Below are 16,451 nucleotides of genomic sequence, written 5' to 3'. Positions count from 1 at the left end.
CTCAACTGCAATCGAATTAATGGCAGACTGTTTATTTATAAACATTGGGCTGATCAGGTGGGCTGTATCAAGGAATAATTCAAAATTGTCATAAAATTACTCCACAATTACCACTATGAAAGACAATTTTCTACTTTTGTCATGATAACACGTACGAAAAAAATTTTCTGCATACTTATCCGTTTGTTTTTCTGCTCTTTTTACTGACAAAAATGAAAAAAAAAACTTGAAAATTTTCAGCCGAAGAATTTCAATGGAAAAAATTTCTATTTTTCTTTTCTTTTTATTGAAAAGAATGAAAAAAAAACTTGAAAAATTTCAGCCGAAGAATTTTTATACAAAATATCTCATTGGAATAAATTGCATCAAAAATCGAATTCAATAATTTGTCAAACAGAATTTTTTCCACTGAACATTTCAATTGCAAAAGAAACTGCAGAAATCCAACAGTTTTTCTATGGAATTTTAATGACAAATGATGGATTATAACAATAAAATAATAAATTTTAATATTGAACAATAAATGATGAAAATATTTTCGGAACGAACGATACCATCGAAAAATGAAATGGTCCAAATGATTTGTTTTTCTGTAATAATACAAAAATCTTCTCACCCCGACTGGATGGAATAATGACGACTGCAGAGACCAGGAAAACACTAATGACCGTTTGACAACCCATTATCGAAAAATGATTTCGACACCGAGCGTTTTCCTATTTAAGTCGGTCTGTAGTAACACCTGAGTCATCAAAGAGTGGAAATTTTCCAAAAAGTCTTGTAGAAGATAAGAAATTGGGAAGTCGAGTTACGTCAATAATGAGTGATTAATTGAATCTACACTTACTTAATAGCTAATATCGGGCCAAATATGAACAGTTTTTCATTCATTAACAACTGTGAACATCATTCTCTCTTGAATGCGTCAGATAAAGTATCTGAGGTCAATACACCGGGGAATAATAGATCATCTGCCTATTGACTATCAGTATCTAGTATAAAAATTGTATCTGAATGAGTGGAAAGCGAATAAATGCGGAAAACGCGCGGACTCGAGACTGATATTATCGACGGTCGGGTGAAAAAAAATCTCACGCTCTGTACCGGCGGGGCTGGACTTATCAGACGACTTTCACTGTCGGAAATAGGATCTGCTGTAATCTGAGGATGATATTATTCCCAAATGCGATAAATCCTAAATCGTACAGCAGTTTTTAGATTTGATACTTTCTCTGTTAAATTTGTGAGTTTTTATCGATTTCACAAGCAGTATAAAAAATAAAGTATAAAATATAAAATGAGGTACGAAAAAAATTAATAGAATTCAATTTTTTTGTTAGTTACTAATGAGAGATATTTCCTATAGAAACTCCTCGACCTTAATTTAACAATTTTTTTGTTCATCTTTTTTAATGAAAAAACAACAATAATAATAATAATAATAATAATAATAATAATAATATTGTTATTATAAATAATATTATTATTACAAATAATAATAATAACTAAAAAAAAAAATAGAAATAGAGTTGAAAAAATTTTACATTTCATATCGAGGAATTCCTACAGACAATGGCTCAATCGAAAAAGTTCTATAGAAAGATGAAATTCTATTTATTTTGTCTATGAAAAGCTGCAGAATTCATTAATAGAATTGGCCAAAAATTGATAGAATTTTTAATAGAGCAATACACAGGAATTTTTTTATGCGTGATGGAATAAGAAATTGAAATTACTACACGGAGAGAAATATTCAAGAAAAATTACGGAACATTTCACGTAATCCGCAAGCGAGAATCGTTTTCAGTGAATTTCTATAGGAATATAAGAGAATAAATCTGAAACGTTCAGTCAATTTTCGGGTCTGTCATAGAAAAAATACGAAAAGGTCACGTAATTTTTCTGGAAGTTGTAAAATCTAACAGAAACTTCAAGACTTATTATGCCTCAGAACATGAAAATTCTTGGATGTTTAAGAATTTTTACGAAAAGTTCCGGAAAAATTACGGAACGTGTTGTTAAAATCTCCCCCTCACGGTAACTCATGGCTAGTCGTGAGGCGCCGGACGGGTGAGTAATTTTTACGGAACAGATCGTAGAATTTACGTGACGATTGACACTTTTTATTGAATTTTACTTCGCTCCCAGATTACGTTTCGGAACGTAATTTTTACGTCTTTTTTCTGGTAATTTTTATTGAATATTTCTCTCCATGTATTAAAAAAAACTGATTGCTACGTGTAAAATTGATTTTTAGTTCACTTGTTGAAATTTCAACTCCTAAATTTTCATTAAAAAAATATTTTCCAGCGCATTAAAACGGAGAATACAATGCAGACCTTCAAAGTTTGAATCATAAAATCCTACATCACTCATCATTCGCTTCAATATCGGGCGCAACATCCGGTGGTATTTATATTTTTTTATTTTCCCACAGCGAGAAATTCAATTCAGTAACGTATAAACACTGATTCCCAATTTGTAACTATAAAAGTCAGTGTGAAATTTTCGTATGCATACGAGTTTTCCCCGGGGAGTCTGTGTGCACTCATATATTATTGAGGTAATGACTTTTCGGGGGTTTTACACCAGAAACGAAAATGGGAAATTGCACAGTCGGAATACCAAAGTCGCCTTCACCCTGTGGACGAGGGCAGTGAGACCCTCGTGGCTCTCAAGTGTACGGTTTGGCCCTCGTGGGGGAGAGGTAAGCGTCAGCCTGGGGGCGTCAGTAGTTATAAAATTTTAGTACTAGAGCAGGGGTACATCTACGCGAATGGGCCGACCAGAGCCCTGACGAGATTGTCTTTTATACGTGGAGACTATAATATTCTCTGATATTTAATTCAGTAGACATGGACTCAGCTTGATAATGATTTATTTTGACAGGAAATCTCCAGAGATATTTTTTCCACTCATTTTAACGCACAAAATATTTTTTGACGAGAATTCTCTTGGAAGAGATGAGGAAATTATTCATTTTGATGCGATGTTTTTGGTAATTTTTAGATAACAATAACATTTGTTTGAATTTTTTATGCAATATTATTAATTTTTGTAATGATTTCATCATTTAAAGCTTGAAGATCTAGATTTCATTGATTAATAAATTATTCTCGATTTATTTATCTACTTTTTATGCATTCGTTTGTATTATTGTTTTTTTTACCTCTGATATTTAATGCGGTAGTGAAGTGGTGGATCATCACTTCTCGTTAGACAGGACGTCATCTTAATAATGATTTATCTCGACTGGAAATTTCAAGAGATAAATTTTTTCCGTTCATTTTAACACAAAAAATATCCTTTGAAATGAATTCTCTTTAAAGAATTAATTAATTCAGTCATTTTCATGTGATTATTCAGCTATTATTTCGTGAAAATATTTGTTGAAATTTTTATGCAATATTGTGGATTTTCCCAGAGTTAAATTAAAGTCAAACATTTTGTAATGAGTTTATGATTTAAATTTTAAAGATCTAAATTTAGTTCATTAAAAACTTATTATCAAATAATTTTTTCTCTTTTTATTCATTCATTGTTATTATTAGTTTTCCTTTAGTTATGCATAAATTTCTCGACTGTTTTCGATTTGATTGATGATTTTGCTGAAAGATTAGAGAAAATATCATGCGAAGAAGAAACGAAAAAAGTTTTCCTCTTATTTTTCGTTTTTCGTTTGCATCCCGACAAGTACTAGGCTAAAATGCGTCGTCTTTATCTTCAATTTCCAATGCAACTTCTCTATCTCTTCAACACCGTCATTGGAAGGATGTGGAAATTCCCATGCATGAAAAAATTCAATCAAGAATCTCAGCGCTTTCGTTAGGAACTCCCATTCACTATTTCCATTGGTTTTCCGCCGATTTGTATTGAGCGAGACGCATTTTTCCCCGCGTCCTCTGCACTGAAAATGTAGCAAAAAAAATTCAATAGAGCTTTAATGTCAACAGATCCAGACTGTTTTCTATTGAACCTGATTTATTACGAATTCTCTAATTAAAATCTTGTTGAATAATTTCCCAGGTGAGACGAGAATAAATGAAATAGAAATCTTGAGGCATTCGGAAATATTTTTCTCGTATTTAATATTTTTTAATTGCAGAAATCAACAGCATTTTCTTTCTCAATATTTATTCATTCATTTATTCATTTATTCATTTATTCACTTATTCATTTATTTATTTATTTACTCATTTATTCTTTTATTAATTTAAATAAACTCGCAACTGCGTAAAATCTCGATTACAACTGAATTAAAGAAATTCCTCTTCAGCTTGTTAACGTCATTACCCAGACTGTCCTCGTACTCTGGCAATCATGGATCGTGTTTCAGGACTCCTGCGAGATGCCAGTGGACAACGTATCGAATTTCGCAGGTGGTAGTCAGTGAGGATTAGATTGTTCAAATGTACCGGGAAAATTGTTTCTCTAGGGAGGGGGACACATGCACTAATGGCTGCCATTTTAGGTATTACCGGGAATTTGTCTGTGTACTCACATGACATGAAAATAACATTGGAATTGGATACCACTACCTGCTGACATCTGTCTCAATGTAATTTTCTGCGGACACCTAAATTAATTCGAGCTGCAGGAACTCGATGCGTGGCGAGTAGTGGCGGTCGTTTGTTCGGAGGATGTGGGGGTGGCAGTGCTTTGTTGAGTATTGACATTCTCATTTTTTTATTTTTACGCTGTCCGATGGAAGACTGCAATCGTTCGAATTTAAATTTTTAATTGCTCACTAATGAATCCATGGAATTAATCACATTTTTTTAATATAGATAGGGAGGTTGGAGCAAAATGGGCACTTTTGATTTTTTTTCAATGTTAATGAGGGGTTGAAATATTGATGAAATTAAATTTTTTTTTTCAATACAAAGAACAATTCTTTTCCCTTGAGATGAGCCTAAACTGAGCTCAATTGATGAATTTGTTTCTGAGTTATGAATAATTTAAAAAAAGTCTAGTGTCCATTTTACCCCCACCTTCCCCGCTTTCCCCGATTGTTAATGATTCAATTGAAACATTAATTAAAATTCAATTCGTAAACTGATTTTAGAATTCTCTAATTTTTAGAAAATACGAAATTTTTCAATTTCGAAAAATAAATTCCGGCAAAATTCATCGGATAAATAAAATACAATGACAGCAGAAAATTATGTGCAAAATAAAAAGTACTTGGGCTATAGACAGCAATTTTCCACTTGTCTTTATTTGTTATAAATTAAAATTGAAGAGTTTATATAAGAAATATTAATAACAAATTATGATTAATAATTATTCATTGATTTAGATATTGAATCAAGAAAAATTGTTATTATTACAAAACAAACGGAAAAATCCGAATTTTTCACTCGCAGAATCACCTACTTCATCTAACTCTCTGTTTCATCTACTTGACGTTTCTTTATTTTTATAATTTTTTCATATTTATTTTATGCAAATTATTGAGGAATAACGCACTTCAATCGAATAAAACTCTTTATTTCAAACTTTTTTATTTATTTCAATAATATTTTTAAAGATTTCGAAAATAATAATAATAATAGTTAATATGAGAAATAATAATAACAAATTATGATTAATAATTATTCATTGATTTAGATATTGAGACAAGAAAAATTGTTATTATTACAAAACAAACGGAAAAATCAGAATTTTTCACTCGCAGAATCACCTCATAAGCTCGTGATTCTAATCCTCCTGAGGCGCTCGGATTTTCTTATTCTCCAGCCCGAGTCACCGTTCCTGCCACGCCCGACGTGAAAATATTCGTAACAATGTCCAATCGTCGAAATTCTATTCTCCGCGTCCACCAGGGACCGGCGGCAATTTGTGCTTGCTGGGGAATTAGAGTGAAGGGGTGTGAGAGCCTCGCATTTATATTAATTCCCGAGTTATAATCTGCCCTCCCTCATTTCTCGTGTCTTGACATTATATAAATCCGTTGGTAAAGGACTGTTACATAAACTGTACCCTACGGGTAAGATGTTTCAGGACAGTTGCGAGAGGATCAAGTGGCGAAAGCGAATTAATGTTTGCAGGGATGATCTGGGAGTTGTGGCAAGGAGAATTCGAGTTATTGGTTGCGTAATATAGGAGATATTTAATCTTTTCTGACGTTGAAGACGTTCACTTAACACTGTCAAACCCTCGCATAATTTTCTGTAGAACTGATGCATTCACCCGAAAGACGTATCAATTTCTCACCAAAAAAATCATTTCCACGGAAGTTATCAAGCTCTGATGGAAACTTTCTTTATTGTCTGCAAATAAACTGATTCCACACATCGAAAGATCTCTCACGTGGAACATATACTTTTCGGGCAGAAGTGACTTTTCCTCTCAGTGCGCCCAAACGAATCTCTTCAATAATGACGGACACGAGGGTTCGTTATCACAAATACCTTTTGCACATTAGAATGATTTTAATTATCGATAAAGTCATTATTAATATCAATATCAATTAATATTCGTATTACTGTCATTAGTTATTGATGAAATAATCGTTGGGTGGATATAATTGAGTGTATCACACTCATTCGATGTGAGGGAATCCCATACGATTAAACCGCAGATGGAATATATTGACGACAAAGGAATATAATTTTCGCAAAATAAATTAATTCCCCTAGAAACTCTTCAGTTCCGGCGACGACTCAATTTTTCGGGGGAGAATTCAAGTTTTTTCTCGAAACTATCAGTTGTTCCGGGGCCATCATGACTGTTTACAGGAGAAATATGGACTTTTCTCAATAAAATTCACTTGAAACATTCTCAATTCACCAATTTCTCAGGCAGTTCCACATCAAACAACTCGAGTGGACACGTGTGAGGTGTCCCTCATCGTCCTGTTGCTCCTCCGGAATATCGAGCAATCTGTACAGTCGCGAGGGGAGGGCTTTCGCTCGAATTGGCTCCCACCACCGCTGGCCACCAGCCCTCTCTCCCACCGAAACTCCCGTGGGATGCGTCGCCCGTACCTTCACGAGAATATAAAGTCATCGCGTGCTCCCAAGCAAAGTCACATCGCCGCTGACTCGAACAAGTAGTACTACCCCGTCACTGTCGACCGCTGAGTAGATTCCTCCGACGAGATCAGACCTGACGACCACCTGTTCCGGCAACTGCACCCTAGTTTCACCGATTATAAGGTACTGCTAATGATCCTCACGATCTTTATCCCGTTATTTTTTAGTCGTTGTTCTCATCTACTTCATGTTTCTTCATTTTTATAATTTTTTCATTATTTATTTTATGCAAATTATTGAGGAATAACGCACTTGAATCGAATAAAACTCTTTATTTCAAACTTTTTTATTTATTTCAATAATATTTTTAAAAATTTTGAAAATAATAATAATAATAATAATAATAATTTGAAAAATCATAAATTCAGGGATTTGTTTGGTTGAGAATGTTTTAATTGTGTGAAATATTTAGTTGATTTCTGACTAATAAAATCACTATTTGGATGGAGAAAATATTTGTTTATATTTTTAAAAATATTCATTAAGTGTTAATAATGTTTAAGTTTGAATAAATTTATTTATTTGATTCAAATAAATTATTTCTGTAGATGTACTTCATGTTTGTGAATAAATTGTTGTTTATTATGTGTATTGTGATTTTTTAAAATCCTATTTCCTTTTTTAAATTTTATTTGTCGAAAATTTAAACAATCTGAATATTTTCAATTTATTTAATTTCAAGGGAAATATAAAAATTAGTGATAATATTTTATTCCGTATTCATAAAATGATTATTATTTATTAAGACATAATAATAGAAAAAAACGTCGAGAAATAGCTAGCACTCAAAATTTAGAAGCCTTTCGCAAACTTAACAATATTTTTGATGAATAATATTTTATAATTGTTTTTAATAATTAATATTTGTTTTTATTTTTAAAAATATTTATTAAACTTACAGATAAATATGCAAATGGGAATCGAGTTTACGTGTGAATAAATTATTGTTGATCATATGCGTTGTGAATTTTTTTTTTTAATGAATTTCTATTTTTACAAATTCTAAAAAATTAAAAAGATCCCATAATTCATTCACACAATTTTATTTTATTTTATTTTAAGGGAACCATCAAAATTAATGAATAATTTTTGCACTTCAAGAATTCTTTCCTCATTTTCTCCTGAATCCCAAAAAACTTGCCCATTTATTTTAAAAAAATATAACAAAAAACATTGAAGAATAGCAAGCACTCGAAATTCCCAAGTCTCGCACAAACTTTTCACTCACGAAAGTAGACGTCTTACCCGACGGCATTATCAAGCATGACCTGACAGGTTAACAGCGCGAGCCCATCCATTCATGCTCACCCTGAGCTCCTCAAAGATGAATGAGCGATAGCTCGCATTATCCTAAAAAAGGGGCCCAGGGATAACGCAACGGGTAAAATGACTTTGTGACGTCAATAACGAGTCTTATCGTGGGAATGCATCATCCCATGCCATCACTATTACATAAATATCGAGGAACCGCGCCGATTATTTCGGATCGTGTGTCATTTCTGTTTGAACACGGACGATCGCTGATGCAATCATCAAAAGCGTGTTCCGCGCATTACATGGGGATTATAACTGTCATACTTTGCGTCATTAAAAAGATTATCCCTTTTCGAAATGGATGATGAGGTAATGTGAAACGTGAAATATATTCGGCGATTAGTATATTTTCAAGCTATTATTTTAATTTTTATTACACGGAGAGAAATATTCAAGAAAAATTACGGAACATTTCACGTAATCCGCAAGCGAGAATCGTTTTCAGTGAATTTCTATAGGAATATAAGAGAATAAATCTGAAACGTTCAGTAAATATTCGGGTCTGTCACCGAAAAAATACGAAAAAGTCACGTTATTTTTCTGGAAGTTGTAAAATCTAGCAGAAACTTCAAGACTTATTATGCCTCAGAAGATGAAAATTCTTGGATGCTTAAGAATTTTCACGAAAAGTTCCGGAAAAATTACGGAACGTGTTGTTAAAATCTGCCCCTCACGGTGACTCATGGCTAGCCGTGAGGCGTCGGACGGATGAGTAATTTTTACGGAACAGATCGTAGAATTTACGTGACGATTGACACTTTTTATTGAATTTTACTTCTCTCCCAGATTACGTTTCGAAACGTAATTTTTACGTCTTTTTTCTGGTGATTTTCATTGAATATTTCTCTCCGTGTACTCTTTAATTTTTTTCGGGGTTGAATACGTTTTTATTTTGATGTCAAGTGAATATTATCGAATGAAGTATATATTTCTCCAGTAAACTGTCATAATGTCCCAGGAGCAACTGATAATTTCAAGAAAAAACTTGAATTTTCCCCCGAAAAATTGAGTCGTCACCGGAACTGAAGAGTTTCTAGGGGAATTATTTTCTTTTGTGACAATAATATTCCTTTGTCGTCAATATATTCCGTCTGGGGTATAATCATATGGAATCCCCTCACATCGAATGAGTGTGATACACTAAATTATATGCACCCAACGATTATTTCATCAATAACTAATGACAGTAATACGAATGTTAATTAATATTGATATTAATAATGATTTTGTCGATAATTAAAATCATTCAAATATGCAAAAGGTATTTGTGATAACGAACCCTCGTGTCCGTCATTATTGAAGAGATTCGTTTGGTCGCACTGAGAGGAAAAGTCACTTCTGCCCGAAAAGTATATGTTCTACGTGAGAGATCTTTCGATGTGTGAAATCAATTTAGTTGCAGACAATAAAGAAAATTTCCACCAGAGCTTGATAACTTCCGTGGAAATGATTTTTTTGGTGAGAAATTGATACGTCTTTCGGGTGAATGCATTAGTTCCACAGAAAATTATGCGAGGGCACGTCCAAATCATAATTTCAAGAAAAAAATTAAGTCAAACCCATCTCGGAGGAACTTATCCCAGAAACAATAAACTTCATCCAAGTTACCTCACCCGCAATTACTTCCCCCACGTGCACCACCCATAGTACACGTTAAAGTCATATGCTGTACTATTAAGTTTTACGTAATGACTGACACATTTTACAGTACCGAATACAATGACGTGGACAGTGCATTCATTCAAGCTTTACAATGATTAAATTACCAAAACAAATGAAAGTTTATTCCACACATGACGGCTATGATATTGGCTGAAATTCGTTTAACGATTTTGCGGGCGGGGTAATATCCGTTGACACGTTAACTGGAAATCGTCGATTGCTCCCATTCCGGGAGGCGAATCATAACAGTTACCTTATGATATTTGATTATCTCCCCAATTTCGCGAGGGAAAAATTCTTCGCACGATGTTTCAGAGCTATACTCATGTTTTTTGTTCTATCAAACGTGTGAATTCATGAATTCTTTTCACTATTGTTCAAATATGCACGAAACACACGTCGAAATGAATTTCTGAATAATTAACGTGGGTGGGCGAGATATTGACTTGAAAACGTCTGATTTCCAGCGCCTAGTGAAACATTCCGGCGGAATTCATGCGACTAATCAAATATTCAGTTTCAAAACTCGAAATTTTTTAATTTGCGAAATTAGAGGAAAGACAGTTGCATAAAATTCGAAATGTCTTGACGTACATTTACTTTGGCAAAATCGTGGAAAAAAATCAATTTCTATTTTGGAAAATTCCAAAAAGTTCAGATCATTTCATTTCAAGGGAATTAATGAAGAGTTATAGAAATTAATAGAATTATAGAAATTAATAGAAATTAATGAAGAATTTCTATAACTCCATTAATTTATATAATTCTTCATTAATTCCCTTGAAATGAAATGATCTGAACTTTTTGGAATTTTCCAAAATAGAAATTGATTTTTTTCCACGATTTTGCCAAAGTAAATGTACGTCAAGACATTTCGAATTTTATGCAACTGTCTTTTCTCCAATTTCGCAAATTAAAAAATTTCGAGTTTTGAAACTGAATATTTGATTAGTCGCATGAATTCCGCCAGAATTAGTAGAATTATAGAAATTAATAGAAATTAATGAAGAATTTCTATAACTCCATTAATTTATATAATTCTTCATTAATTCCCTTGAAATGAAATCATCTTAATTTTTTAGAATTTTCCAAAATAGAAATTCTTCATTAATTTCTATTAATTTCTATACTGCAAGATTTCTTGTCTCTATTTATTCCGTATTCGTGAAAGAATTCTTATTTAGTATTTGTAAACGTTTATTATCAACAAACCTGTGAATTCATGAATTCTCTCTTTCCTATTGTTCAAATATGCGCGAAACACACGTCGAAATGAATTCCTAAATAATTAACGTGGGTGTACGACATATTGACGCGCATTTCGCAGCGAAACCCTCTGATTTCCGTCGCCTTATGAAACATTCCAGCGGAATTCATACGACAAATCAAATATTCAATTTCAAAACTCAAAATTTTCAAATTTACAAAATTGGAGGAAAGACACTTGCATGAAACTTGAAATGTATTGACGTAAATTCCGTTTTCTTATTGTCAGATTCAACATGCAGCTATCACGAGAAATGCTGTGCATCGCAGTAGCGTTGGTTTGCGTTATCTGCCTGTCCTCAGCCCTTCCAGCCGACAAAGAGAGATTTCTCAACGAGCTTGACGTGAGTGTTGCATTCGTCTTTTACCTCCCGCTTTGAAATTTTTTGGATATTTCAGGGCAAATGTGTTGACAGCTTCATTGAAAGATTGGGAAAAAAATAAGAAAATTTGTGCGCTTCAACGATATAAAATTAATGAATTAATTATAGAAGAAATTCGCTTTTTTATTTTTTTTGGGAAAAGTGATAAAAATTAGAGAAAAATTGAAGAATAGGAAAATTGGATACAAGAATATTATTATTATAATAATAATAAAACTCGAGTACGTCAACACAATAAAATTATTTTAAAAAATTGGGGAAGAGAATAAGAAAATTCGTGTGCACCAATGCAATAAAATTAATGAAAAACCTATACAACATGAAATTCGCATTTTTATTTTTTCTTTATATTAAAAAATCGTCCCATACGCTACATACGCAAGAAATCAGCTTGTACACCATCTGCTGGGACGCGTGTCTTTGCAATTCAAATGCCGAGTGCTATAATACCCCGAAGAACACGCCCAAGGAGCTCCGGAATTTGTTTCCAACGAAATTATGCGCATTTGTCCGTAAATATTGGAGGATTATGTACAATGTTCAGAGGGAGATGGGTCAATATTCGAATTCAAGAGCCTCCTCGGAGGGTGACAGCTCGCGTCTGGGGATTGATCGAGTGCGCTCCAACTGAAGACGATGTGTCACCTCAAGCACATTCCGTCATTATTGAAAACAAACTTCCGGTGGTTATCAGCTCCAAACGCTAATTACCACAATTCGAGGAGCGTCGGAGTTACGTAGCTGGATTATTACATAACATTTGGCTTTCATCCCTCATTTTGATATAATTGTTTTAATGGCTATCGCGGGGGGTAGGAATATCATCGAATGATTTTTCATGCGTAATTGAATGACTTTGGAGCCGAATATTTGAAGATGCCGTCGGAAAATTCAACACCCGGGAAATTTTAGAAAAAATAAATTTGTAAAAATTATCGTGAAAATCAAATTAACGGGTATAGCTGGTGTAATCAATATTTTAAGCTATGATTGAAGTAATTTGAAGCATTGTGTTCGAAGATATCTCCGCAATTCTCAGTTTTACAAAATATAACTTTTTTTTTCAATTCTAAAATTATTAAAATTAATGTATGAATTAAATTTTAATTCGTGTCTCACGATTTCAAAGCTTCCATTCAGAAGCAAAAAAAGTCAAATTTTCGAGACACATGATCTTCAAAAATCATTGGAGTTGAAAATTTAGATTTTTTATGATTCATAATTAAATTAATTTGGAACAGCATATTTGCAGAAATTTTAGAAAAAATTGAAATTTGCAAAAATCATCGTAAAAATTGAACCTACGGATGTAGCTATCGTATACTATTGGAATAAATTAAAATTTCGTGGACAATCGACTAGTAATTTTCAAGAGAGTAGTACTAAATGCGATTTAGGGGGGAAAAATTATGAAATTTTAGGTTTCACTGAAAATTGAGTGAAATTCCAGGATTTTAAGGACCGCAAAGACCAGAATTCCTCAATTTATTTGAATTTTCAATCTGAAATGAATATTCAGTGTCCCATTACATTGAATTTCCCACGAAATCTGAAATTTCATTATTTCAAATTATTTAAATCAATTCAAAATATTCAAATATTTAAATTATTTAAATCATATTCAAATTATTTAAATTTCATTATTTAAAATAATGAAATTTCAGTGAATTTTCAATTTAATCAAAATTTCATTATTTAAATCAAAAATTCACTGAAATTAATGAAATTTAAACACGTAATCGCATTCAGCATCACTGTCCTGAAAATTAAAAAATACATTTACCGTATTTTCTATGAACTTCCAGGGAAAAATCCAAATTTTTAATGACAAAATTCCTTGAAATTTCCGTCGTAATTGAACTCAATAGAAATTTCCGAAAAGTATACCAAAAATTTCAGACAAAAATTCTTAACAGTGCACGAACATTAAAAATCTCCCGTCACGCTCACGAGGCTGATCGAAACCTCCACATCCCCGAGAAATCTCCACCTCCATTATAAAAAAATTGTGACACGACCCGTAAAGGACACTCCCTGATTGCATCACGGGACATCAGATAAGAAGATTCAATCGTCTGCAAAAGAGAGCGATGAATTTGAATCTTGATTACCGCATCTCCCGATGAGAGATCTTAACCCGCGATTGACGATTCTTGACGGCGAGCATCCGACCGCACATAACGACGCCCCCTCCCCCCATTTTTTCCGCGAGTGCCCCTTGATCACCGTCACCCCGTTATTTTTCCTGTCGCTCGTCGTGACACAGTCAAAGTGAAAGAAAACTAGAGGATGACGACACAAACCGTCTCTAATAGAAAGAAAATATCCGCGGATAAGGGCATACTTGAGGGATATTTTTTCAAAATAAAAATCCACTGACAGGCGAATGAAACTTTTCCCGGTTGATCGGCCATGTGATACGCTGAAGGCACACGAAAGTGAAACTCTGCGAACCGTGCGGAAGCACCACTCCGTGTTCTTCCGAAGATATCTCGAGTAGTCGCATTGAATGCTCAGCTTTTGATTGAAATAACGTTTGAATGGTTTAATAAAGGTATCTTTCACTGATCAAAGATAAATGTCAAACAAATGTACGTACCTTGGTTGAATCTCGGTCAAGATTCTGTTGTTTATGTACCACTGAATTCATTGAGAATTATTTACGGCTAAAGGAATTATTAGAATGAAAATAAAATGTCACATCGGATTTTTAGATTACTTCGGAACATTAATGGATTATTTATTCATCGATCAATGTTGAAATAATTATTTGAAATAATAACAATTCTTTTCAGTAAAATGTAATAATAGTTTTTAATATTATTTACCGTTAGAAGGACCTGTAATAATAATAATAATAATAATAATAATAATAATAATAATAATAATAATAATAATAATAATAATACTGAAAAATCAATTATTTGAAATACTAATAATTCTTTTCAGTAAAATATAATAAGTTTTTTTTTGTTTTGTTTGAATTATTTGATTATTGATCTGTTGATCTGTTGACACGCACGAAAAAATTTTATAGAAAAATAGCATTTTCTATTGAGACGTTTCCTAAGTTTTTTCCACTTTTCGTTTTTTTCCTTTTAATTGGAAAAATCAAACAAAACACTTGGAAAATTAGAGTCGAGGGATTTCTATAGAAAATGTTTCACTAGTAAAAGTTGGAGAGAAAGATAGAATTTTACTAATTTTTTCTGTAAAATAGTAAACTGCGGAATTCTTCAATAGAATTAATCGAAAACTAATAGCATTTTCAATAGAAATCCAAATTTTCTAGATTTTTTTATCGTAATCTCTAGTTTTTTCTAGAAATTTCTTTCGTGTATGAAGTATATCACTTGTGAATTCATTGTTGTATTATAAATCATTTGAAAATCCAATGTCAAATGTGTTCGTGTCTCTCTAACTTCATTGAGAATTATTCACGGAATTATAAAATAAAAATGAATGGTCATGTCGAACATTTAAATTAATTTGGATAATTAATGGGTGGTTTATTCACAGATCAATGAACCATATATCCAATGACTACGTCATTGATCTATCAAGATGCACGAAAAAATTTAATAAAAAAATGAGATTCTCTATTGATCCATCGCCTACAGAAATTCCTCAAAATCTTCTTTCCTTTCGATTGAAAAAACCAAACAAAACACTTGAAAAATTATAGCCGAGGAATTTCTATAGAAAATCTCTCAATGGAAAAAGTTTCTATAAACTTCGGAATCATTATTATATTATTAATTATGCATTCATTATTACATTATCAATTCCCTTAAAAAAATCATGTAAAAATTCCATGTATACATAATTCACATTTGAATATTCCGCAGCTCGTAGACGACGACGGCAGCATGGAGACTGCGCTAATAAACTACCTCTTCACGAAGCAAATGGTAAAACGTCTGCACAATCAGATTGACATTGGCGATCTCCAGCGCAAACGCACCTACTGGAAGCAGTGCGCCTTCAACGCAGTCTCTTGCTTCGGCAAGTAAACCCACCAGAATAGGAAAAACCCCTGTTTGCACCGGTGTGCAACGACTCCTTTCGATATTTTCGTTCCGGTCCTTTCGAACTCGGTCAAAAGTACATCCGAACAAATTTTTAAGGATGTTTAGCCATTTTCAGAAAATCTTATTTTTTCAGGTTCAAGGAAAATTCTATAATTTTTTTGCCTGATAGCAGAACATATGAAACCAACTTCTTTGATGTTAAAAAAAAATTACCCACCAGAATAGCAAAAACTCCTGTTTGCACCGGTGTGCAACGACTCTTTTCGATATTTTCGTTCCCCTCACACTCTCTCTCGCTCTCTCTCTCTCTCTCTCTCTCTCTCTCTCTCTCTCTCTCTCTCCTCCTCCACGTCCCTCCCGTTTTAGATGTCGTGTTATTTATCGATGTGATTGAACACTCGAATGCACGTGGGCCGAAGAATACCCGAGGAATTCTGAATTAATGTCATCCATTCATTGGCAAATATTCCGGGAACCCAGTGAATTCAATCCCACCGCCAGTGGCAGAAATGTTCCGATCAATTATGAATTCTTCGCTCCATGTTTGAAGACCGATGAGAATGAATTCTTGATATTTAGAGACAGAAAATTATGTAAATCGAAATTTTATTAGTGTTAATGTTTAATCTCCCAACGAAAATCAATGTGAGTTGAATTAATAAATATTTTACTGTCACAGTGCAAAATAAAATGGCATTATTAGATCCACATAGTTCAACTGATGACGAGAATCCCAACAATTTCAGTGAATTCATGCG

The 16,451-nt window shown here is 33.0% G+C and overlaps 1 protein-coding gene across 1 annotated transcript; it reads left to right on the top strand.

The window, feature by feature from the left end:
- The first annotated feature begins 7,035 nt into the window (after positions 1-7,035).
- LOC107045449 (prohormone-1) lies at positions 7,036-15,817 on the top strand. Its single transcript, XM_015267744.1, has 3 exons — positions 7,036-7,160; positions 11,509-11,623; positions 15,511-15,817. The coding sequence occupies exons 2-3, from the start codon at positions 11,516-11,518 to the stop codon at positions 15,673-15,675; spliced, it is 273 nt and encodes a 90-aa protein (XP_015123230.1). The 5' UTR covers positions 7,036-7,160; positions 11,509-11,515; the 3' UTR covers positions 15,676-15,817.
- Positions 15,818-16,451: the final 634 nt, after the last annotated feature.

Source organism: Diachasma alloeum, unplaced genomic scaffold, assembly GCF_001412515.2.
Source record: "Diachasma alloeum isolate Michigan unplaced genomic scaffold, Dall2.0 Dall_scaffold_00180, whole genome shotgun sequence".
Classification (NCBI taxonomy): Eukaryota; Metazoa; Arthropoda; class Insecta; order Hymenoptera; family Braconidae; genus Diachasma; species Diachasma alloeum.
Note: the sequence above shows the minus strand (reverse complement) of the source record. Positions and strands in the feature narration are given on the sequence as shown.